A 25,897-nucleotide genomic window follows, 5' to 3' on the forward strand; every position below is an offset into this window, starting at 1 on the left:
CACACTGCTGAGGGGAGCAGTGGGTGCAACAGCGGAGTGCCATGTGAGTTGGACAACAGCCAGCAGCTTCCTAGTATTGAGACTTAACCCCTCATGCCACCAGGAAGGCCTCTCTTGGAAATCTTGACAAAAGCCACCAGATTTTTCTGATTATTGGATCTTGTTTCTTTAGCTTATGTGTGGTCTATATGGCTTGGTATTTCTCTTATCACACTGCAGATCTTAATACACTTACCTGAATGAAATCTCTTGTGTGACTAGCATTCTTTAAACAACACCTGAGAAGAGGCTCTGTCTATCCAGTAAACTCCAGACTCTGAAGATTTGCAACAGTTTGGTCACAGCACTTCTGTTGCTGCTTGGTGAAAAACACCAAATAACATTTTCATTCTTTGGGCCTCCCAGGTGGCATAGGGTTTATTAAAGCATCAGCACTATAAAGCTATCACCAGCCACTGCAGCATGAGTTCAATCCCTGGCCAGGGAGATTGAACTCATGGCATAGCAGACCTCTCCTGTCTTGCCCGCTGCCCCCTCAGCAGTGTATTTCAGTCAATGTGCTGTTTTGCTCCCCACTCTCTCTGATGAATCCTCTCACTCCCTGCAATTCTGGCCTACACCACAGTGTAGTGTATATATAAATCAATCTTGAAAATAAATTTTTCATTCAGTATTTCCACATGATAAGAACTTGGAGGCACCTTACAACCCTCTAGTATGTTAGGCAATCTCCACATGCTATTTACTCCAAAGGGACATTTCCCTGTTTTATTAACTGGATAAATCAACTGAGTCTGTACTGACAGTGACCATAAACTGTGCTCAATGTTAGTACTGATTTGTCATTCTGACCCTTATTATTAAAATTGATGTTAATTTAACATTTTTTTAAATTAAAAATAGCATCTAAAGTTTTACCTTATTAAGGATCATCAGTATCATGTTCTGGAAAATGTATGCTTTTTGGTCTGGTGGTGATAACTTAGTGAAGGGTTAGACTAAATCTAATGCATAACTGCTCAGATCTACCCCATTCTGTTTGTTATGACTGTATGTATGATTTGTTTCCTGGGCCTTGTTCAATTAACATTTCATGCCACTTGCAAAATATACATCATCTAGAGCAATAAGGCAGGTGAAGAAATAAAGACACAGGGACTTAACCAGAAAAGATAAAGCCAAAAATTTATCTTGAATCTTCCTAACATCTAAGAATGGTTGCTTGACTTACCATGTCTATATTTATTTGCTCACTAAAAACTACTTTTTGGGCACTGGTCCCAGAGAGAAACTTGTGAATGTCTTTAGGATGCTGATGTAACAGGCATCACCTTAGAGCCAAAGTCCTGGAGCTTCACAAGCATGGCCTGAGAGTTTTAGCCTAGAAGATACTGAGAACCACTGTGATGAGAATAGCTCAGAGGTGAAGAAAAGCTGAACCAAAACACAAGCTCACAGTTGATGAAAGCTATTGATACTTTGTTGATTTGGGGATGGATACAGGGTATGAGGAAACAAGTCCAATATGAAGAAATGGGAATAAATTTAAGAGAACGGTAATGTGAAGTTTTGGAAAAGGACTAAGTAAGAAGTAGTAAACTTCTCACTAGAGAAGGGCCAAAATAATTACAACAGAAAGAGACAAAGATGTGAAAAAATACATGTAGACAAAAACACCTGTAGTAAGATAGAAACAAGCAACTGAACCTTCAAACAGAAAGGGCAGTGTGGGAGAGAAGCAGACTAAGTACACCAGGAGATGGTGTCCTGGACTAGGCAGTGACGTGTACTCTTGGCAGTAGCAATTTAGTAAGACTTGGCTCACTGGATGTTTGAGCTTGATGGACATTGCTAAATATCACCAATTCCCTTTGCTCTATTTCCATATCCACCAAGGATCTCTGACTGTAAATTATTTTTCATTGAAATTTTCCTGTGAAATTATAAAGCACCTCATAAAACCATTCAGTCGGCTTTAACAATCATTGAGCTGGCCCTCTGGTAAAAATCATTGTTTTATGGGATTCAACATAATGTTGGTTTCAGAATCTAGACACCTAGGTAAGCATTTAATTTTTGCTTTTAAAATGTAGAAGCCAGAACAATGATTATAATAAGCTGCTTCCATCTGAATTTGTGAAGTCTGAAAGCTCAGCAGTATCACCCTTTCTTAATATATATTCTTTGTATTTATGTTAAGGTTCAGCTGCATTATCTTGAATTCTTCCTAAACCTTCAGAGGTGAAGGATATTCACAGGACACAAGCTGCTTCCCAATGGATTCCTGCCAGATGCTTATTGGCAAAACTTCCTTTGGACTTCTCCGAAGACTTAATGCTATAGCTTGAAATAACATAAGAACAAAGCTGCCTAGCTGAAAGTTTGCATAACTAGAGAAGTCTGCCAGTGAGTAATTCCTAATCATCTATCGTGAGGGGATACAAGAGTGAGCAAACAGTAAGGTTAAGTATATTTATTTTGTGGGGAACAAAATCTAAGACATCACAAAGGCATGGAGACATGCATACCAGCCAAGACTAGCCTCCAGGAACCTGGAAGGATGCCAGTGTTTCCCTCTGGCTTGTAAAGTAGATATATTCCTGGGGTTTTTTGTTTGTTTTGTTTTAATGGGTTTTGGTCTGACACTGGAATTAAGTTTACTCAACTCCTTGGCCTGAACAGAGTATTGAAGTTAAGGTAAAAAAAAAAATATAGTCTCTCCCCCATTAAGTAACCAGGGCCTCTTAAAACTAATGTGTGCAATGAGTTACTTTGAAATTGGTGACAAAAGGGTTGTACCCACAGTAAGAAATCCGAAGGAGATTTCCAAGAGATTCCATTAAACAGTTGTCTGATATAATATTTCCTTTTAACACATTAAATATTTTGTTCAAGAGTATCTTTAACTAACATGTGAGAAAGTACGCACCTTTCTTGTACATGCAAAAGCACTTTTAAGATTATATTGTTGTTCTGGAGATGCAGGGAATGTCTCCTAAGACACTATCAAAATTACCAAGTTCACATCACTTGAGCTAATCTGCCAAGCCAAATGCAGGCTGCCAAGACCAGCCATGGGTGTCATCCTGTGCTATGCCAATTCCAGTTCTTGGTTTGCTTACTAGTTGCCAATTGCCTCTTCCCTACTGTTTGAGCATTTCTAAAAGGGGCATTTCCTGTCATTTATAAACTAAGTTTGCCAATTAAGTACTGCATAAGCCAGCTGCTAGGCAGGAACTAGAGACGTTTTGTCCATTGGATGAACCAACTCTGGCTCTACTGCAAAAAAAAAAAAAAAAACCTGGCAGGTCCCAGAAGAAAAATATGTTGTATGGGGAGGTGTGGGCAAAGTTCTGGAATGGAATCAGAGCGAGGAATTTATTCCAAGACAAGTTCTACTTACACATTACAAAGCACAAATGAGAAATCATGTACAGAAAAATGAACTCTAAATAGGAAGCAGTACATAAAAATAAAATTAGATTATTTGAAATATTTAGTCATCTAAACCTAATCCTTGCCAGGGAATATACATTGAAAACAAAAGCAACCATTCATTGCGGACATACAGAACATCAAGGATAAAGAGACTATGATCACAGCAGTAAGGAAAGGCAAGGTTCTCAATAGCAGCTGTAGGTGCCGGATATCAAAAGCCCACAAATAGCACGTGCCAGCCTTTAATTCTCTGACCCATTTTGTAATGTTGACAGAGACACTCATGAACCTAAAATACTATGATCTTCAGCAAGAAAGAGTGAAGCCAAAGGGGGTAAAAGGAGTCTAAGAAGCAGTGGCATGCAAAGACACTGATAAAAAGCTTCAGAAACAATAGGTGGCTTGTGTTTCAAAAAATAGCTGCTACTAGGTACACTTAGTAGATAAGTGTTAGTGATTCGAGTTTAGAAGAACAAAGTCTAATAACAGACAACAAAGACAAACCTATTCCTACCAAGTTCTCACCCCCATGGAAAAAGAATTGTTCCCAACCTAAGTGCACAATGAGATGAGCATATAATGTATTATGTTTCTACAATGGAATATTACTCAGCTATACAAAAAAAAAAAAAAGAACCCTTACCATTTGGGACAATAGAGATGGAACTGGAGGGACTATGCTAAGAGAAGTAAGGAAAAGACAAATACCAGATTATTTCACTAATGTGCAATACAAAGAAACAAAGGAATAGACAAACCCAAAACTAGAAATATAGCTATAGAATTGAAATTACTGGATGGAGAACAAAGGAGAGAGGGGGCTCAGTGGACTGTGTTTGAGGATTATGGGTGCTTTGGTGTTGCAGGGTGTAATAATGTTCATCTGAAGAGGTATGAGCCTGTGCCCCTAACTTCTTACAGCGTGGTTAGCCAGTGGCTACCTCAATTTTTAAAAAAATTGTTTCTTTAAACATCAAACCAGAAAGGTGCTTAACAGCTATTTCTAAGTAGAATTTAACGATATCCAGCAATGCAGTACAATAATCTGTAATGTCATTTTCCCTTAATTTAGATCAGAATAATCTACAGTACTATAAACTGGAAGATGAATTTGCTTCCCCCGATTTTAGATTCCTCCTTTATTGATAAAAAAGAAAGAAAACTTAAAAATTTACCTCATCCCTCCCAGGTTTCTGGGGATCCCCTTATCCAGCAATGTGGCTATATCCAGTGGGATAGAGGCAAACAGCTATCTATTCATCATTTAGTAATAAGCTCTTTCACAGGTGGTATGGCCAGGTGTTATGTTCTGGTACACCAATGGAAAGTAAAAATTTTTTTCAGGAATTATCCTTAAGTGAGAGAGAGCTGTCAATTTTTGATCCTTCATCCTTGCTGTCTGGAATTAGACTCAATGACTGGATCTTGACCAGGTATCCTGAGCCAAGAGACGGTGCTCAGCAAGCAAGAGCACCAATGCTAGATGGTATGGTAGAAATCTAGTGGCCCAGAATTGTCTGTCTCCACTCTGGTCTTCACATGGAAGAAGAAACTTCATTTAAACCTACCCACCCCCCACCCCCTCCTGTGTAACACAGCCAAACCTAATTCTGATAGATGTGCCATGCCAAAACATATTTAGAAGCACATAATGGCAACATCTCAAACTTTTTTTGACTGACATTTGCCAATGAGTTGGACTGGCAGTGGTCTGGAGAAAAAGGGATGTGCTTCTTCAGTACACTTTAAAATAGAGCATTGAACTAGAAGCTAGAAAGAGGGACATACAACAGTGGTCTATGTTTATGCAAATCCCAAATATTGTATCTTATGCATTAATCTTGACAGGAGATATTCTTTGCAACATTTAGCCCACAGGCTAATAAACATTCTTTGCAAAAGGGTAGTTCTTTACATAACAACAACAAAAGAACTGTAGTTCTGTCTCCATCAAAAATTTCGATTCATGCAAACTCAAGGTAGGCTACAGGTTCTTAACTAGTTAATAAACAGAGCAGCTGTTAGTTAGCCTTGGCTATACACTGGTCTTAACCTCTGTCCTAGGGAATTCTATAATTCAGTAGGTCTGGTAATTCTAATGTAAATAACAAAAATAAGTTTCCCTTAAGCAGGGAGTAGAGAAAGCTGCACTTTACAACAGATTGCCAATTAATAAATGTAAAGTGAAAATAATAGTTTAGGCCAATGTCAGTAATGAATATTAAACAATTATTGGGGAACAAGGTACATATTCTCAAACTACTGACTAGGTCTTAATAAGTGGGAGAAGTTTCATTACTACAGAGAAATTGGGTAGACACTACTAGAATCTTAAGATCAGATAAACATGACTAATAAATAATCAGATACACTGACATTCTTTGATTCCACACTCTGAGAAACTATTCCCTCCATCTTACCCCCAGATGTATGACCTGAGCCTTATCATGTAGAAGCAGCTAGTCAAATCCAAATTAGGGGATATTTTATAAAACCATTGGGTTTTTTGGATTATGCTCAGTGAAATAAGAAAGGAAAACTATCAGATGGTTTGACTCAGGAGAAGTGTAGTGGAATCAGAGACTACGAAAAAAAATTATAATAAATCAAAAAACAAAACTAACTGGCAGCTATTAATCAGAGTTGCTGTAGGGGAAGGAGAAAGATCAAAATGGGAGGGAATGTGTTCTTACACAAGGGACCTGGTGATGGTGCACAGGTGAATTGGTGATGGGAATTTTGCAGATTTACACCTGAAAAGAAAAAGCAAGCATTGTGCAAAAAAGAACAATATAATATATATAAAATTTGGGTTTCCAATGATATGTAGGGGGAGAAAAGAGTATGTGTATGTGTGGAGTATTGTTAAAGATAAAAAAGGAGACTAAAAAGACATGACACATAACTAAATGCCATTGTATCTGTGATTGGATTCCTTAAGGAAACTTTTGGGGTCATATATATAGAAATTTAAAGATTATTAATTAGTAGCATTGTGCCAAATGTCCTAGTTAACAGCAATGATACTGTAGTTAACATCAAGTGAATGTCCTTGAGAAAAGAACATCAATAATGTTCTTTAACTATAGTTTGTTAAAAGTACCTACCAAAAATGTTCAAGACATGATTATATGTCTTCCTAAGAGGAAAGATCATTGTGAACACATATTTTTAAACCCACAAAAACAAATTTTTCTTCCTGGCAGAAAAGATAGACTATAGAAGGATGTCTCCTTTCCACTTTTAAGTTCTGTAGATAATTCCTGGCATGTTCTTTAAGGTCTATTCCAAAAAGAGGATAAATTAGTAGATTTAAAACTACAGAAGAATCACAACATTATATACCTCTTCAAAAACGTGATATACACTTTACCAACCCTGCCAGCTAAGTGGAATACAGTTGCCTTAACATTTACATCATTTTAGGGAATGTTCAGGCATAAAGTTGGGGATGCTGTCATAGACTCTCTAGTACATATACAGTAAAATGCTAAATGGAATTCTGCAAAGAACAAGGATCACTAAGAACAAGGATCACTAAGAGTACCACATTTTTGGCCCTCCCTTGTTGTGCAATGGGTTAAAGCACAAAGCTGGTCGTGGTTGGCTTGGGTGTGCGTTCCATTCCAGCTCTGGAGGTGACCCACATGGTACAGCAGACCTCTCCTGTCTCAGCAGACCTCTCCTGTCTCACCCACTGCTCCCCATAGCAGTGTACTTCATCAATCTGCCTGTTCTGCTCCCCATTCTGTGTCTGGTGAATCCTTTCACCACCCCTGCACCTCTGGACTGTACCCCAGTTCTGTATGCATAAGTAAATAAAGCTTTTTTGTTTAAAAAAGTACATTTTATCCCTTTTAAAAGAGTGAGAATTTCTTTTCACTGCCTTTGAAACCATCACACCCTTTTAGGGTCAAGCTTGTGCCCTTTTGCAGTCTTTTCTGCTTTTACTGCTAGACACTAATGTATTTTCTCATCATCTCATTGGTAGTACTTGATTTAGTTTTAAAAAAATCTCAGGAGAAGCAAAGTACCAACTATTCTAGTGAGCTCTTCCTTGCACTTCACTCCTGGCTCACTTTTTTTTTTTTTCTTTAAGATTTATTTATTTATTCTTACAGAACTGGGGTACAGGTCAGAGATGCAAAGGGTGAGAGGATTCACCAGAGGCAGAGTGGGGAGCAGAACAGGCAGATTGACGAAGTACACTGCTGAGGGGAGCAGCGGGCGGGTCAGGAGAGGTCTGCCGCACCATGTGGTCACCTCCGGGGCAGGTGGGAATCGAACACATGCAGAAGTGGTTTAAGCTTCTTTGTGCTGTGCTTTAACCCGCTGCGCCACCAGGGAGGGCCCTTGGCTCACTTTTATAATAGTTAAGGTCATTCATCTTTTTCTCCAATTCATAAAATTGATGTTTAAGTGACTCAGACATTTAAAGTTGTAAAGTTTGTCAAAAATACGAGTAATAATATTTTCTTCTACTGAAACATTTTTTCTAGAAACACAGGAGCCCATTACATAGAACCATGTCATTAAATCAGAAAACTGAACAAACCCAAAGAATATTCATTCCTTTATTTATGTATCTAGAAAATTACATAGCAATTTATTTTGGAATTTTTTGCAACTAAGCATTGACATATGTTAAAAAGATATATGATTAGAGAATGCTGTGATATGCCCAATCTCAGACTTTCCTAATGGATTTTGATACATGCAATCAGTAAAGAAAAGAAGTCAAAACACTTCAGTTTACAAACTAGGAAATAGGTTAAAAAACTAGGTTAGTTGGCTGCAGAAATGTAGGTTAGATGAAAGCTTCTCTAACACAGTTACTTTTTTTTTTTTTTTAAGATTTAGTTACTTATGCGTCAGAAAATGTACAGTGATTCTATTCACACTTGATACAGAGTTGACATTTTAATGTTTCCAGTTTGCAGGCTCAAACATGTTAGAAATGGCAAATTAATTGCAGGGAAAGGTGCAAATGCTAACAGTAAAAGCAAAAACACAGCATAAAAAGGGCAGGGCCAGCAATATCTAACAATCTGGTGGCTTCAAGCATAGGCAAAAGAAATTCTCATTTTTAAAGGGATTAAACATGGAAAATCCCAGCAATCCATTTTTCTGAAAAATTCTAGTGGCTTTTTATTTCACATGTAATTGAGGTACTGTGACAATGTTACCTCCAACCTATTCTACCTGGTCATTTCCCTAAATTGGCGTAGGAGGTACCACTAAAAATGTAAGCGACAAAACAGGAAAGATGTAAAAGCAGATTTCACGAAGATATTAAAATGTTAATTTTATTTCACATGATTGTCTACCTCCAATTATCATTGATACACAAATTATGAGTTACTTTCTAAAGTATTTTATAAGATACCTGCTGTGCTACAATTATTTTCATAATACAACTATCTATTTTCCATTTGAGGTAAAATCTACTCTTAAAATACAAATATAAAAATGTTTTAATAATCTACCTCTTTACAAAAAAGTTATTTAGCATGTGCACACAAGTACACAATGGATTTGTGAATTCACTTGTTAAAAAGTACTTATCTTCAAAAAACATGTCCAATCTTTATTGACCTTTTAAAGCACTAATTTCCAGGTGAAGTAAAGATGAAGGAAGACTTTCTGAAAATCCTTTCCTCTTTAACATTTAAAAGTAACTTTCTCCCCTCCACCCCACGTCTCCAACATTTGTTTCAACATTTAATAACACATGCAAACAGTCATGTCATCCAGAAACTTCTGAGGAAACATTCCCTATGTCTTCTATGAAGAAGCACATAAGAAAGTTCTTTTGACAAATCAAAGTCTACTAGTTGTCAACTGATGACATCACGTGGGGGGTCAAGTATTACATTAAGAATTTTCTCAGATAGCATTTAATGTCACACTACTTACTATAGAGCAACAATATCCCACTCAACCATAAAGAAAGCCACACATGTGATCTTACCTCGAACTGTGGGTAAGGAGGAGTCATAGATGAAGGGGGCCCTGAAGTGGGAGGTGGCATCCCTGAAGTGGGTGGGAACAGACCCAAGGCATTCAGATTTAATCCAGGAATTAAATGTGCTTGAAGCTGCAATGGTAAAAACCCCTTATTATACAAGTAAAAGATGTAGTATAAGTGAGCATTTTATAAGTAGCAGTGCTTGTGAAGTCTTGTCTAGAAAAAGACCACTTTATGACCAAAATTTTAAATAAAGCAGATGTTCCATGTGACTCTAGGTATACAGTTTGTATTTCTTGGTATTTTAAAATGTGTGTGCTTCTTTGTACTCCCCTAACCCCCATGCTAGGTTTCTCCAGGCAGAGACAACAATCTTCCCTTCTTCACCACCTGTTCACATGCTTAGATAAATATGTACGGTGTACACAGATACACAGAACCAGCTATCAAGCGATCTTTACTCCTCGGGTCGAGTTTGGCTGTCATAGGTTTAAAGGCCTAAAACAAACTCAAGTCCTTTGGAAATGAGGTTCCCATTCTCATGTTCTGCTACAAGTAAACAATTCTCAGGAAAGGATGCAAGCGTCAGATAGGGGATTTTTGTTTTGCTGTAATTTTGTCAAGGTGAAAAGGTAGGTAGAGATTAAAGTCAAGATTTGAGCATAGTCAAGATTATCTTTTTTAAAGGCTTATAAGGCTTGATATACTCCCAACTAACACTTAAGCCATTGGTGTGAAAAATGTGAAAGTAGGCGGCAATCAAGTAAGGGAAAATCATTAACACTCTAGATAATACAGTTTTTTACATTTCCTTCTTTTAGGTGTAATATTTCAGGTGACAGGCCCAATTGCAGATTTTTTTTTTCATCCTTTACATCAAAATTCAAGATGAACTTTAGAAAGGTTCCATTTCCAGCACTATTTTATCCATTAAGGAATGTCAGTAATTCATTTTAATGGCCTTAATTGCACGATACAGACAGTTTTGTCATTTGAAATTCTTTATATCCAAGGGTTGTATGGGAAATCAAGTATTAAATTTGTATTCATAATAGTAGCTCTAATATGCACGCTATCCACTGTAATCCTAATAAGAATGCAATGTAGACAATTTTAAAGACCAAGCAGATTGTCCAAGAGAATAGAGCTGCAGCTATTAAATGGCTGTGCTGAGATTGAAACCCAGTTCACATACTTCTATTCCTCTGACACTAATCTCCCTCAAGTTAACTTTTGTAGGCAACTTTTGTATTATCAATAAGGAAACTAACATTCAAAGTTTAACTTGCTAAAAATCACAGAGAGCCAAAGTCCTGTCTCCCTATCCCAGAGGACAAACTGTGGTGCTAAAATTCAATTAGAAACAAAACCACTAAGGAAATAGGCATTAATGGAACTAGAAACATCTTTTAACTAGTCATCAAAATTTAAAAAGTCCATGTAAAAACTAACATTCATAGAAGCAATATCATTTTCATAAGACTCCCTGATTTTCTTCATGATCTCTTCCTCAGCTTTGGCACACGTTTCAACATTGCCTTTAACTGTTATGGTGCGCTCCGGGTTGTACAGCGTCAACTCCTGCAACCTGCAGGTTGAAAACAGGGAGAAAGAAAAAGAATGGAAGCTATAGGAGGAGAGCAGTTAGTAATAGTTCAGCCACAGATGGCAGTTAAAAGCCAACTGTGAAGGCTGCCAATATGTGAAAGTGGGTAGTCAGATGTGAGGCTTAAAGTAAAAACCACCAAAGACATGAATCCAAGAACTGTAAACCTGCAGGCAAGGAAATACTTCTCCCACTTTAAAAAAAATTACAAGGTGTACATAGTTCAATTAAGTCCATCATTTCCTTCTTGACTGCTTCAGGTTGAACCATATTCACAATTTAACTGAAATGTAAGTAACAGGATTGGAGGGATATATAGCTTTAGTGGAAACAAGGAGCCAGATGTGCAAAATATATACCTACTTGGCACTGACCACACTAGACTTGATGGTCATTCTTGTGCAATTGCATTTTGACAAGGAATAAGCATGGAAATATTCCAAAAACCAAGAATCCATGTGTCTAACCCAATTTTTGGCAGTACTTTTTATATTTAGATCGGTAGGGTAGAGGAAATAACAATCCATCTTGTCTAAGTTAAAAAATGATTCCTTAAAGACTATTCAGACAACTAAAAAGTTAGAATACAAGCATAATATTCAGAGACTCCCTACTATCCATATCTTGTTGAAGCTTCAAAGTCCGCTCAGATGACATCTGAGACCACCTAAATGGGAGCTAGTCAACAAGCTTCAGAGGGAAAACAATGGGAAATACTTACCATGGAAAATAAGACAGAACCCAGATTGAAAGTCTATGGGATGCTTGTACAGCTTTCTTCCACATTCCTGGGGTTAAACTCATCTTCACTACCAGAAGACTAGCAGACTCAACTTGGGCCGGGTGAAGGGGGTGTTATTACTTCTTAAGAGTTTTTCAAACTTGCTAAAAACAGACATCTAAGTCTTAAAGAATTACACTTCTCATATTCAGTCTCAACCCACTCTCACCACTACCAAGCATTATGTATTAATGTTTGTAAAAACAGTTGCTTCTAGAACCGCTTTTAAGAATTTTTAGTTTTTGACCCTCCCGGGTGGCGCAGCACATTAGGACACAGCACTGCAAGCCAGCCGCAGCTGCTTCAGTGCCAGTTCAGTCCCCAACCCTGGAGGTGATCCACATGGTGCAGCAGACCTCTCCTGACCTGCCTGCTACTCCCCTCAGCAGTGTACTTGTTGATCTGCCTGTTCTGTTCCCCATTGTCTCTAGTGAGCCTCTCAACACCCCTGCACCTCTGGCTTATTCCCTAGTTCTATGTGAATAAATAAATCTTTTAAAAACAGAATTTTTAGTTTTAAACCCTTTCCTTCCTCATAAAGTTTGAAATGGGATAAGATCACTTATTATATTTACTACTTTGATTTTTTTCCTTCTTTACAAGATTTTCCTACTTCCTCACCAACATCACCCTACTGAAAGCCCGTTGCTATATGTCATTCCCTATCCTCTTAAGAGATCTCTTCCAACTTCTTTTTTGAGTAGTCTGATGGGAATTAAGGATAGTCACTCCAAGAAAAAGAGGAGTTTTGGCCCTCCTTGGTGGCGCAGCGGGTTAAAAGCACAGCACTGAGAAGCTAAAGCCACTTCCGCATGAGTTCGATTCCCGCCTGCCCTGGAGGAGACCACATGGCATGGCAGACCTCTCCTGACCCACCCGCTGCTCCCCTCAGCAGTGTACTTTGTCGATCTGCCTGTTCTGCTCCCCATTCTGTCTCTGGTGAAGCCTCTCGCCACCCCTGCACCTCTGACCTGTACCCCAGTTCGGTATGCATAAATAAATAAATCTTTTTTAAAAAAAAAAGTCTTTCCATATAGTTTCAGAGCATTTGTGGACCCTAGGTGTACAAGCCAGCCTCCAAGGTGATTTCCTTCCCAATGAGGAACAGCAGCCCCTCCCACAATAAATAGAGCTCATCTGTGTAACCATTATTAGAACAATAGTAGAGGATAACTTCCAAGCTGTTATAAAAGTCAGTGCCAATTCCATCTTACTGTACTCTGAAGAAGACAGCAGCCATGGTTTGAAGACACCCAAACAGCCCTTGGAGAGGTCCTGTGGCAAGAACTGAAGCCTCCACCAACACCCAGCACTGGCTTGTCAACAACATTAACCTTGAGCCAGAGCCACCTCAGTAAGGTGCTCCTATTATTCCTGAGCCACAGAAACGAGGTAATCAGTAGGTATTTGCTATTACCATAAGCTGTCAAATGTTGGAATAGTCTTATGTACAATGGGTAACAAATTGGGCTATACATTCCAGTTTTGGGAATAAGTATCAGGAAATCTGACCAACACTTCAGCTAGGAAATGTGAATTGAATGTATTTAGTTCTTCTTGCCTCTCTAGTGGGAACAAATAACAATGTAGGTAAAGAACAGTTCATAGGCCCTCCCTGGTGACACAGCAGGTTAAAGCACAACACTGCAAGCTAGCCACAGCCACTTCAGTGAGAGTTCAATCCCCAGCCCCTGAACTGACCCATATGGCACAGCAGACCTCTTCTGTCTTGGCCGCTGCTCCCCTTGCAGTATACTACCTCAATCTGTCTGTTCTGCTCCCCACTCTGTCTCTGGCAAATCCTCTCACCACCCCCTGCACCTCTGGCCAGTTCTGTATGCATAAACAAATCTTCAAAAAAAAAAAAAATGTTCCTAGTCAATAAACTGAAGAAGACACTTTAGATAGCAGGCCCTCTAATGCCCTCAATCGTGTCAGTCAAGATTTTCTTTTCCTGATCAGTGTTATAAAGAAACATGTAGGGAACTGCTTTTGCTATACCTCATTTCACTTAGTTTTCCAGAAGTTACTGATGACATTGAGGGTTTACTGTACTCTCAAACCACTATAAAATAGGAGAGCTTATGCTTGATATTCTATACCCTTCAGCTCAACAACAATGAACATTTTCTAATTCAAAAGAAAGCAAGGCAGTACTTACGGAGATATTGTGATTTTAGTGTCTGTGTCCTGCTCAATTTTTTTAAGGTTTCTTCCTTCCTTACCAATAAGACGACCAACAAAGTTATTATGGGCTAAAATCTTCAAGGGAATCTCTTCTGTGCTGTAAATTAAAAATGGTCATGAAATTGGGTAACAAAACCTACTCTTGGTAAAAAGTCAATTTCAAGTAATTAAACATTTACCTCCTACCTACAATACCGGAAGTGTTATACTAGGTTGAGTTTATAAACTTCCTAACCATTAATTAGCCTATACACTAGCAACATATGAATAGAGAGGGTACAAGGTAAGTCCTTACAATTAAAATACACTCTGTATTTTCAGGGAATCTACAAATTAAGTGCTGGTAATTACATCCTGAAGCTCGCTCAGTCCAGCCACTTACCCTGGTCTAGTTTTACACACACTGTGTGCTATATGCTCAAGGCAGTGCAGAGTCCAATCTCCATACAAAGTTCCTGTGGGACAAAAATTTAGATTTCCGACCAGGCACACCCAAGTCAATCTCCAATTAAGTAGCGGAGGATCAGGGATTTCCTCACCTCCAAACTCCAAGTTGCTACAGGGTGAGGTAAGCAGATGCTAAGAACAAAGGTGGAATTAGTTCTGAGTCAGAGTAACAACTAAGGGCCTGTGCCTTGAGTAAATCCCAGGGGCACTTTTGGGACACTAGGTGGGCTTCCTATGTCCTTCCATTGCCTTCTACATCTGGACATACCCCATGAGCACCACTCACCCCATATCCAAAAATAAATGAAATATTTAAAAGATAGGCTTTAACAACAAAATCAAAAATGCTCATCACTATAACTCTCCAGGACAGCTCTTCCCATTGTGTTAATTCCCAAGAACTGTGTCATAGAAAGTCAAAATTACAGAGCAAGGACATCAATCTCTTCACAGGTTAATTCCATTTACTCACAATTTTATATCTTGAGCTTCCTTATGCATAATCTCCAGAATAGACTTACAGGCCGCAGAGGTGCCTTCAGGGGTAGAAAGGATAGTAATTGATTTCTCAGCAGCACCTGCATTCTCTTTACGATGGACATCGATTCTTATGGTGGACACAGGGAGAGAGGAAACGAGAGTTGTAAGTATGAGTTTGGACCAGAGGCTGTGATTATCCACTTCAAAGTGATAGAACTTCTGGGCAGAGTGGGTGACTCACTTCCCTCAAGAGCACAGTGTTATAAACTGTCAAATCTATGCCTTAATGACATACTTTAATTCCAGGAACATTCTTCCTCCAACCAAGTAGGGGCATCTTTTCATTGTGCCCACACTTCATGCGCCTGAAGCTTCCTTTTAGATGCTAGATCTCATGTCAAGAGAGCCTGAGTTCAGACAAAAAACTGGAATGTATGCCAAGAGGACTGGCATTGGAATCACCAAACCAAGTTAAATTCTGCACTCCACACGGTAGCTGCACATTCATCATCACAGTAGTCTCACAGGTTTTTGCTGTCTGTTGCCTTTTTCAAGGCTCTGCTCTATGTTTTGATTAGACAGGAAGTTCCCAGCAAGTAGTGACAGGAACGGAACCCAGATAGGTGGCAGTTACTTAAAAGCAAATGGCCTCTAAACATACACACACTAATTAAAACAGTATGAATTACTTCCAGACCTGCAAATATTTTGATTGGTAATTAACGGCAAGAAAATGGGTAACAGGACACACCCAAACTTTTGGTGAGAACTGGCAGGACCTATCAAAGCTGAAATGCTTATCTCTTTTTAACTCAAGAATTCTACTTCTTGTAAAATCTACATGAAGTGGCACTACTGGGTGAAAAGTGACATTTCTTACCCTTGCCACTGCTGACATTTTGGACCACAGTAACTTTGTTGAGGAGGCTGTCCTGTGTGCTCGGTTGTTTAGTAGTGTCCCTAGACTACTAGAGCCAGCAGCATATCCCCCTGCAGTTGTTACAAACAAAAATGTCTCCTGGTATTACCCATGTACAGTGGGTTGAGGGGAGGGCGGATCACCACTGGCTGAAAACACTGGCCTGAGGGTGTTTGTGGTAGCACTATCTGTAGTAGAAAATGGAGATTATCTTTAAATGTGCACCCAGAAGAGAGAACAGGAGTATATACATAGACAGGTGTTTTTAAAATGTGGTATAACTATGGATATAAAAGCATAGTAAGGGGTGCTTGATCTTAAGTGAAAATAGTAATACAAACTTATGATATGGCTTCTCTTTTAAGGCTATAGCTGTTAGTAGAAACAAGAGCTATGAAAATACTGGGTTGTCAAAGTCACGATGGAATTTTGCTTGAAAAACAAACATCATGACTTTTCAAAAAATATATCCCCAACTTATTATTCCCTTTATTTACATACTTGTACACTTTTAATTAAATGCATAGACACTCTGTTGTTTAGAAAGCCCAAGATGACAAAAGTCAACTATCAAAAAAAGTGTGTTAGGGGAAAATACTTGCTAGTCCCTTTGGCCAAACACTGGAAGACAAAGAACTACATAACTCACAGCTATGAGAAGGAGCGAACTTCAAGCTATTAAGGTTTCATTTCATTTTCTTAAATATTTGATTGGCCCTCCTTGGCACAATCGGTTTAAAGCACAGCACTATGAAGCTATCTACAGGCACTGCAGCATGAGTTTGATCCCCAGCCTGGGAGGTGACCCACATTGCACAGCAGATCTCACCCATCTGCTGTTGCCCTCAGCAGTGTTATTTCAGAGGATCTCCTGTTTGGTTCCCCAACTCTGTCTCTGGTGATACTTTCACCCCTGAACCTCTGGCCTGTACCCCAGTTCTTGTTTGCAGAAAAAAATCTTAAAAATATATATTTGGTTAAAAACTGCAGATATATCAGAAATAAACCTTAAATATTTAAATATATACTTATAACTAAAAATAAGTGCAACCATTAAACTAAGGAGGAGAAAGAAATGCAAAATGACTTCCTCATACGAGAGAATGTAAAGAAACAAAACAAAGGCAACAGACACAACTAAACCAAAATAAACTCTAGAAATCTGACCAGTAGGGGATTCCCAGATAGGGGGTGGTGGGAGGGGGAGGCCCAAGGGTAGAAAGTTACAGGTACTTAGGTGGTGGTTATGGCAGGGAGCATACATTTAAGATGTGTGAACCTATACCCCCTAAATCATATGCAGTGTTGTACACCAATGTTACCTTCTTAAACCAAAGTCATATCAATAAAATAAAGGGCAGTATGAAATTATTTGCTACTCAAGAATTTAATGGGGCCACTCCAAAAAAAAAAAAAATGTGAAGCATAGGGTGATATTAGAGTGGTGAAATTATTCTATTTGATACAGTAATGGAGAATTTATGACATCAGACATTTATCAAAATCTATGGAGTTGTACAACATAGTGACACCTAATGCAAAATAGACTAAAACAATGTGTCCATATCTATTCTAACTGTACAACCTTAACATGTTGTTAATAAAGGAAATTGAGGTTAGAGGAGGGAATACATGGTAAGTCCAATAGTCTATAAACGTGAAAGATTCTAAAAATTTGACTGCAGTGATTATGTAGTTATAAATTTAGGGGGAAATGGACAGGATTTGCATGGTGAAAGCTAGCTGATGTTCATGTACTGATAAATAAATGGAGTACATATGTTTATATGTTAGAAGTGTCAATATAGTAGTTATTATTCTTCTCCAAATTGACAGACCTATCAAAATCCCAGACAGATTAGTGCTAGCTACAAACATGTTTATTTTCAATACCATATGGAAACGCAAAAGACCATGAATAGCTAAAGTTTTTGAAAAGAGGTATAAGGTGTGAGGAATCAGTTCACCCAATTTTTTTTTTTTTTTTTTTTTAAAATTAATTTATTTGTGCATACAGAACTGGGGTACAGGCCAGAGGCTCAGGGGCGGTGAGAGGCTTCACCAGAGACAGAGTGGGGAGCAGAACAGGCAGATCGACGAAGTACACTGCTGAGGGGAGCAGCGGGCGGGTCAGGAGAGGTCTGCCACACCATGTGGTCACCTCCAGGGCAGGCGGGAATTGAACTCATGCGGAAGCGGCTTTAGATTCTCAGTGCAGTGCTTTAACCCGCTGCGCCACCAGGGAGGGCCCAGTTCACCCAATTTTAAGAGACAGCAATTAAGGCCATGTCCATGTTTTGATTTTATTTGGAGGGGAGAGAGAGATATATGAAACAATATTCAAAGACAAACCCCTGAGTATACCCTATGGTTTTTGACAAATATGAAAAAATAGGTTAATACAGAAATGAGGCATTAAGGGCTATCTAGAAATAACATGTCTGAGACAGCAAGTCCCCATCTCACGAACCATCTTTCCAACTCAGTGTGTGAATTGCTTATCTTCCAGTAGGTAACATTTTATACTCCCTGCATTTGATTCACCGTGTTAAGGATTACTAAATTCTGATCCTTTGGAGAAGGGAATGTTGTCTTACAGATTAGGTGGCCCTCTGAGGCCATTCCAGAAACAGAGGATCTGATAATGATTAGTTTCAATAGCAAGAGTTAATTAAAATCCACTGGCAGAGCTTTGCAAATGAATCATCCGATATAACAAAAGTACTTCCTTTCCCTCTCCATCCTCCATCTTCCTGCCTTAAATAAAACAAAAGTTAAACTTAAATCACAGACGCTCTTTCTTCTGACAAGGAAATAAGTAGTGGTAAAAGGAACAACTGTAATTTGCCATGTAAAAAAGAAGGGAAACATTTAATAATTAGTTTCTGCAGGTAAATAGGTGGATCAAGGGAAGAAAGATTAACTTTAAATTTTGATTAAAATTTAACATTAAAATGATCTGAACTATGTTTCAACTCCTTCCCCCATCCCTTTATCATGAGTTTGAGGCCACTGACTGTGCAAAGGTGACTGGCACCAACAACTGCTTCAATGCAGTGGAGGCAGGTCAACCATCACACCCCAGGCAGAGTGGGCATGCAACCAGCCCTAAAAACAATTCCTTTGCTTCCATGTGAGAAGTGAGTCAGTTCACTAACGCCTGATGCCTATAATGAATATGGGTATCCTCATCAACAAGGAACTGGGGGTTATGCTCAGTGAAATAAGTTAGAAAGAAAATAAAATAGCTGGTTTCATTTATAGGAGGAAAACAGGAGAACCAAATAAGGGATCAGGGGAAAAAATACAATAAAAAACACAGCAAAACCAACATAAACCAAGAACTGTAAATCAGAGACATTCTGCAGGGGAGAGGAAAGGAAAGGGGCCAAAACCATGGTGAAAAGAGCACAAGGGACTGTGGTGATGGAGCACAGGTGAACTGGTGGTGGAATTCTATGGGGACTACACCTGGGAAAGGAAAGCGAACATTTTTTTTAAATGAACTATGATGTAAAATATATAAATGAATTTTAAAAATAAAAACAAAACAAAAAAGGTATACCTTGCACCACAGTTCCATTTTCAAGAAAGACACTATTTAATTCCTTGGGCCACAGAAAATCATTCTCTTCAATTAAAAAAGCAAAAGAATTCCAAGGCCATTTCCCCTACCCTTTTTTAAGAAAGAAGACAAAAGACATTTGTCCACAGCCTCTTTTCTCTTAGTACACTTACAGGTATTCAGGTAATATGGTAGCAGTAGATCCAGAGATGTGCCTGGTAGCACCTTACATAACTAGGGGAGGGTAAGGTAAGTTCACCAAACTTCTTCAGTCAAGTGACAGCATTAACAGGATGACTAGTCAAACACAGCACCTGATGCAATGCCCTGGATCATCTACAGTAAGACTGCATCTTAGATGTGTTAAAGGCATTAATAGAATGTACACAGTCATTTCACTCGCTTGACAAGTATCAGAGCCTTCTACTGATCAGGCAAATAGTTGATACTTTCTGCTCCTGAAAAGTTAGCTCAAATGTTTGAAAATTTTCCAATTCCTCAAAATCTGCAAATTAAAACTATCAAACAGCATCCCAAAGAAAAAGTCATTTGTAACTGTGGCCTAACATGGAATAAATTTGAACCATAAGCTATCAGGACTGAAATCTCTGTACTGGACCCAGAAAATTACTTCCAGAAACACTGAAAGCAGCATCACTAAAGTAGGAGGAATGGAAAGGGAGTAGAGAACAATCTAGAAGTTGCCCTTTTGTTCGACGTAGATTAGGTATCACTTGTTTCCCATTCATGTGTGCAAATTTGAGGTTCCCTTTGAGATTAAATTTTAACCCCAGAGGTGGAATGGGATCAAAAATGAGGGGGGGGGAATGCATGAGACTATGGTGATGGCACATGGGTGACTCGGTGATGGGAAGCCCACGGGGATTACAATTGAGATGGAAAAAATAAATGTACAAAATGATGTAAGAATACACTATTATATTTAATAAAAAATAAGTAAAAATTTAAACCCAGATTTATATACAATGAACACAAAGATATCAAATCACAAGTGTCTTCTGGATTCCCAAGTACTGCACAAAAAAGGGGCATAACTATATTCAGAAAGACCCAAGTGCCAGGACAGAACAACATTCTCTGCTACTATTATTCTAAGGGGAAAACATTGACACCCGACTTGTACTCAAGAATACTCACTTAGACTGAGTCTGTTTGGTGATATTCCGAATGGTGGCACCTTCTTTCCCTATAATGGCTCCAACAAACTGGGTGGGAACCAGCAGGCGCAGCGGCAAGTCGCAGGGCTTCTGCTTGGATACGGATCCCGGAGACCCCTGCCTCGAGGAACCTCTCTGGCCAAATCCACGGCGACCTCGGGACTGCTGCAAGGGGGTAGGCTGGGCGGACACCTCGTCAGGGATGTAGGCCACTTTCAACATGAAGCTCTCCAATTGGAATCCATTCAGTTTGTCTAGTGCTCTGTAAGTCGACAGGGAGCAGGGTGTGGGGAGAGCTAGATGATAAATCTTTCAGTGAAACAGCATCCATCTCCTCTTCCATTAGGGATTATATTGGCTCTAAATTTTCTGAATATAGTCACCGAACAAGAACTAAACCCAGAACATACAACAAGCCCCACTTTCCCCCAAATTTCCCTTTCTAGTACAGATGGGGGGGGGGGGAGTCAAGTTTTGAAGTTTTGAAAGGACTCATCTGTCATCAACCAATGAAAAAACAGAAAAGACAAAGTTTTTGCTAAACTTTTGCTTAAACTATAACCCACAAAGTTGGTACAGCTTAGGAGGAACCCAAAGCACATGAAGAGTTTTCATCCTTGGCTAGTCTTTCCAAATCAGAACAGAAAAAGACATCAGAAAAATATACCACTATACCACCCTCACTTCACCTTCTCAAAAACATAATTAGAACATTTTATGATAATATCTTTAAGCCACTTATAGGAGATTGTTTGAATGCTCAGAATGATCATTCAAATAAAGTCTTGGTCCTGTTATAAACTAGAAGCCCGCAGGCCCTGGCCTGGCAGAGTTAATGAGTTGGAACAGTGAGATTAGGGTATTAGTATACTAACAAAAACATGAAGCCATTTCCTACCTTACCTGCCCACTTTGAGAAGAGCTTTATTTTTCTTCTCACTTTTGAATCTTACTATGGAAAAGTACTCAAATCTGAAGCATACATCTCAACCTTTCACAGGGTGAACATGAATACCCAGATCTAGAATTAAAATACAGTAGTGTCCCAAAGGCCACACCAGTGCCTCCTTCCAGTAAAGGCCCTCCCCTAGACATCTGGCACCAAAGACTAACTTTGCTGTTTGCAAATTCTATATAAATAAGCACATGAGTGCACTTGTTTGGTACTCACTCACTGTTTACTTATTTCATCTGTAAGATTCACCCAAGTCATGTGGTCTACCTTACTTCCATATTTTAAAAGTACAGAACTGAATTTAAAAATTTGATAAAGATATGACCAAAATGTCAAAAGTCCACAAAAATTTTAATAACACAAGCATCCCAGTCCACCACAAAATGAAAAATAAAGGTCCCTCTCTTCCCTTACAGTTCAGGGTTACTCAGATACTTTGTTCAGAATCTGATCAAAACAGGCCCTGATTTCAGCTCAGGCAGGGAAACAAAACAGGCATGAAATACTCTCCCTAACTGCTCAGAGTAGACATTTTTGGTTCACATTCTACTTTCTTCACTTGAAGATATTTCATTTTTGTGCTTAGATGGGAAGGAGTGGGAGGGTGGAAGGGAAGAAAGATGGTCCTAGCATCAAAAAGGACACCAAAGGGCCTGGAGCTGGAAGGCTGGCCAAGGCACAATCGGTTGCCAATCTGAGAAAGCAGGATTCTGCAATCTTTTCTCATTTCAGTATATTATATTGCTGTCCCACACCCCAGCACATGATTGAATTCTCATATAAGAGATCCCAGTCAGCCAGAAATAAAAAAGTAACTAGAAATTTTTGTTACCATCTTCAGTTCTCTAAGATCCTTTTCAGAATCATTAACCTCTGCAAATAAACCAGTTTTAGTGCCCTATTTAAAAGCATAACTGGGATGGCATACATAGGATGGCACATCCCACATAGCTTGTGGCTTGCTCATCTCCAAACACACGATATCACAGAATACCTCCATGTGAATTCTATGTCAGGGCATTTTTCTCATAAGCTTCACACAGCATGGCACATAGCATGACTGACTTTACCAGTATCCTAACAACATACTGTTCCTTGCTTCTTCCCACTTCCCTTTTTCTTAAGGGAAACATAGGTTAAAACCCTAAAATATATTGGTTATTTCTAAAGGAAACTAAAACTGAAAGTTTAATTAATGTTGATAATATATCCATTGTAGAAGTTAGAATTGCGGGCTCTCCCTGGTGGCACAGTGGGTTAAAGTGCAGCCCCAGCTGAGTCACTGCAAGTTTGATCCACGGCCCAGAGGTGACCCACATGGCGCGGCAGACCTCTCCTGACTCGCCTGCTGCTCCCCTCAGCAATGTATTTCAGTCCATCTGCCTGTTCTGCTTCCCACTCAGTCTCTGGTAAATCCTGTCACCCACCATACCTCTGGCCTATACCCCAGTTCTGTAAGCATAAATAAATCTTAAATAAATAAATTAGGGGGTGGGGGGAACTTTCAGGGCCCTGCTGGTGGTGCAAGGGGTTAAATCACAGCATTCTGAAGCTATCTGCAGCCACTGCAGCATGAGTTTTGTTCCTGCCAGGGAGCTGACCCACAGTGTACTTTGTCTATCTGCCTGTTCTACTCCCCACTCTGTCTCTGGTGAATCCTGTCACCACCCGTGCCAACTCTGGCCAGTACCCCAAGTTCTGTAGGCATAAATAAACCTTTAAAAAAAAAAAACAACTAAAGCCAATGAAGGAATCAACTACTCCTACAGATAAAAAAGATAATACAGTTCACCACAATCTCTTTTCTTACTATTAAACAGTGTTGCCAGGTTCAGAAGAGAGTAAGTAAACTTTAACTATGGAATTGCTGATAATGTTACCCAAAAAGGGTAAACTACTTGTTTTTTGATTGCGAGACACACAGAAGGATACAACAGACATCCTTCTGTATGGGCTAAACAGATAAACATGGAGTCTTTAGATCCCAAGAAACTATGCTCTCAATTGACATAAACTAGAACTGGCAAACTACACTGTACTTTTTTGAGGGAGTAAGATTCTCATTCAGAAGGTCAAATATCCAGTGTTCCAGTCCCCAGTGCAGTATCTGGGCCCAAAGGCAACAAACTCAGGTTGTTTGTTAAAGCGAATACAGCACATATTGTGTCCTGGGATCCAACTGCTCACTATGCAGAGACCCTGAGTCCTCAAGCCACAGTGCTTCAACACTGGAAACACTTGAAAATTCAAACTGCAAGTCATGGATTTCTCATAACTAAAGAGCCTACATTTCTGAACTTTCAGTCAACCACTGAAACTTTTCTAGGCATAAATCTTAATATTCAGCTGTGTCATTTGGTGGTTTGCTGATTTCATGGGAAAAACATAATATTTTCATTAAACTACTGTATATGCAAGACATATGATGAGCAATTATAACTATTCAAAACATGAGTCCAATCAACACAACTCAAAAATGTTTATCCAACATTTGTTTAACTCCTGTTTTCTATCATTACTTGACAGCTCTCACACTATTTTTGAGAATTAGGAAAATGCTTAGTAGTTTTACTAATTTGTAGCCCTTAATTTTATTTTTAAGTTTACTGGGTATATCACAGTTTCAGCTAAAAGGGCAGGCACTGAGTGGGTATTTTCACATAGGTGGTGTAACTCAGTGATGAGGGAGGGGAAAGAAGAAATGGCACACAAAGAAATTAAATATATCCAAGGGTACACACATCCAGATGTGAGGACTAAAAAATGGGGATGGGCTACAGACCAGAATTCAAGCCCAGTTAGAGCAGTAAGTAGGCAGTAACAATAAGAGGTCATTTCCTTGGCAGGCATTAACATACCTACAAAACTGGAAGATTACATTTACAGTTCCTTCCAACCCTAAAATTACATGTTTAAGCCTCTTTTTAGCCTATTCCCAAACCTAAATACTGTATATAACACAAGGGTCCTAACAACATGTTTATACATTACTGAGATATTGGAAAACTGTTTGCTCCTTGTACCAAGGATAAGTGGTTGAGAATATAATTTAGTGATAACTACTGACTGCCTGGGAATAATCCTTGCAGGGATGCATCATAAATTAATAATGTACAAAGCCTAAATATTTACCTACAAAGATTTCATTATATCTACTACGGATTCTAAAAGCAAACACTGCCAACAATCTATATATAGATGTGAAGCAGGTATGAATACATAGACTGTGGTAAGAGATGCTGCAGAGAGATTACCACCAGTACAAATACAGCTATGGTAAGATAACCCACAAAACCCCACGGGATGAACTCTGTAACTTAAAAGGTTAGGGCACACAGAGGGAAGAGGTTATTAAAATGGAGGACCTGGGGTAGAGCCCCACTTTATGGTCAAGTCTTTCACAGTTTCCCACTGCACTATGCTGGGACAACATCTGGTCTGTAGGGGACCCTAGGAGGAGCTAGGCAAGAATCTGCCATGTTCAGTGGAAAACAAATGGTGGTTACTAACTGTATAACTGCACTCTGGTTCTAGATTTGCTGCCCCTTTACCATGAGGCACCTGCTACTTCAGAAATAAAGACCTTTTCATATATATGAAACAGATAGGAAAAGGAATATTCTAAGAAGTGAAATCTCTGATAAACCATAAACTCTATATACTAGATATAGTTGTAAATATAGTTGTAAATGAAACTGTAATACCTCTACTCTGAAATGTAAAAAAAAAAAAAAAAAAAAGAAAAAGAAATGTGGGACAAAGTCAACAAGACTCAAGGACTTAATGGTGGCTAGCTCTGAATGGCATGGAATTTCTTTGTCACACTGTTTTACCTGTTATTTCCTTATCCATAATCATCTATTTACATAAATTTTAAAGCTTAAGAGAGAATTTCCTATGCTGCCTCAAACATCTCCAACTACGGCTTTGTGAGTTCCTCTAACTGCTAGAAAAGGAGCTGCACTGGGCCTCCCTGGTGGCATAGGGGTTAGATTTTTGGCACTATCAGGCTATCACCAGTCACTGTGGCATGAGTTTGATCCCCCGCCAGGGAGCTGGCCCACATGGCACAGCAGACCTTTCTGGTCTCATCCGCTGCTCCCCTCAGGCGTGTATTTTGGTGGATCTGTCTGTCCTGCTCTCCACTCTGTCTCTGGTGAATTCTCTCACCTCCTGTACCTCTGGTCTACACCCCACATCTTGTATGCCTAGATCTTTTTTTTTTTTTAAAAGGATCTGCACTGATAGCCTCAAAATATAAATAGTCCTATACCTAACAAAGATAAACATCAGAAATAAGAGTAAGGAAAACAAAGCATAAGAGCTAAATGCTTCCATACTTTAAAAATGTCATTTTTTTGTCCCATGTTACA

The 25,897-nt window shown here is 39.0% G+C and overlaps 2 protein-coding genes across 4 annotated transcripts in view; one reads left to right on the top strand and one right to left on the bottom strand.

Annotated features, from left to right (window-relative positions):
* Positions 1-2,310, top strand: part of MALSU1 (mitochondrial assembly of ribosomal large subunit 1) — a 38,503-nt gene extending 36,193 nt beyond the window's left edge. The window contains exon 6 of the mRNA XM_012720948.1: positions 2,201-2,310. The gene's annotated coding sequence lies outside the window, so the exon portion shown is untranslated. The remainder of the gene's footprint in view (positions 1-2,200) is intronic.
* IGF2BP3 (insulin-like growth factor 2 mRNA binding protein 3) overlaps positions 1-25,897 on the bottom strand; it is a 113,878-nt gene that overhangs the window by 9,842 nt on the left and 78,139 nt on the right. The window contains exons 6-11 of one of the 3 annotated variants that reach the window (XM_012720946.1): positions 20,550-20,831; positions 14,900-15,034; positions 13,955-14,077; positions 10,859-10,994; positions 9,410-9,535; positions 8,825-8,827 (exon numbers count right to left, since the gene is read on the bottom strand). In XM_012720946.1, coding sequence (XP_012576400.1) covers positions 8,825-8,827; positions 9,410-9,535; positions 10,859-10,994; positions 13,955-14,077; positions 14,900-15,034; positions 20,550-20,831 — 805 coding nt within the window. The remainder of the gene's footprint in view (positions 1-8,824; positions 8,828-9,409; positions 9,536-10,858; positions 10,995-13,954; positions 14,078-14,899; positions 15,035-20,549; positions 20,832-25,897) is intronic. The other 2 variants (XM_004676772.2, XM_004676773.2) reach the window with 2 other exon arrangements.

Source organism: Condylura cristata, unplaced genomic scaffold, assembly GCF_000260355.1.
Source record: "Condylura cristata isolate star-nosed mole 26May11 unplaced genomic scaffold, ConCri1.0 scaffold00005, whole genome shotgun sequence".
Lineage (NCBI taxonomy): Eukaryota > Metazoa > Chordata > Mammalia > Eulipotyphla > Talpidae > Condylura > Condylura cristata.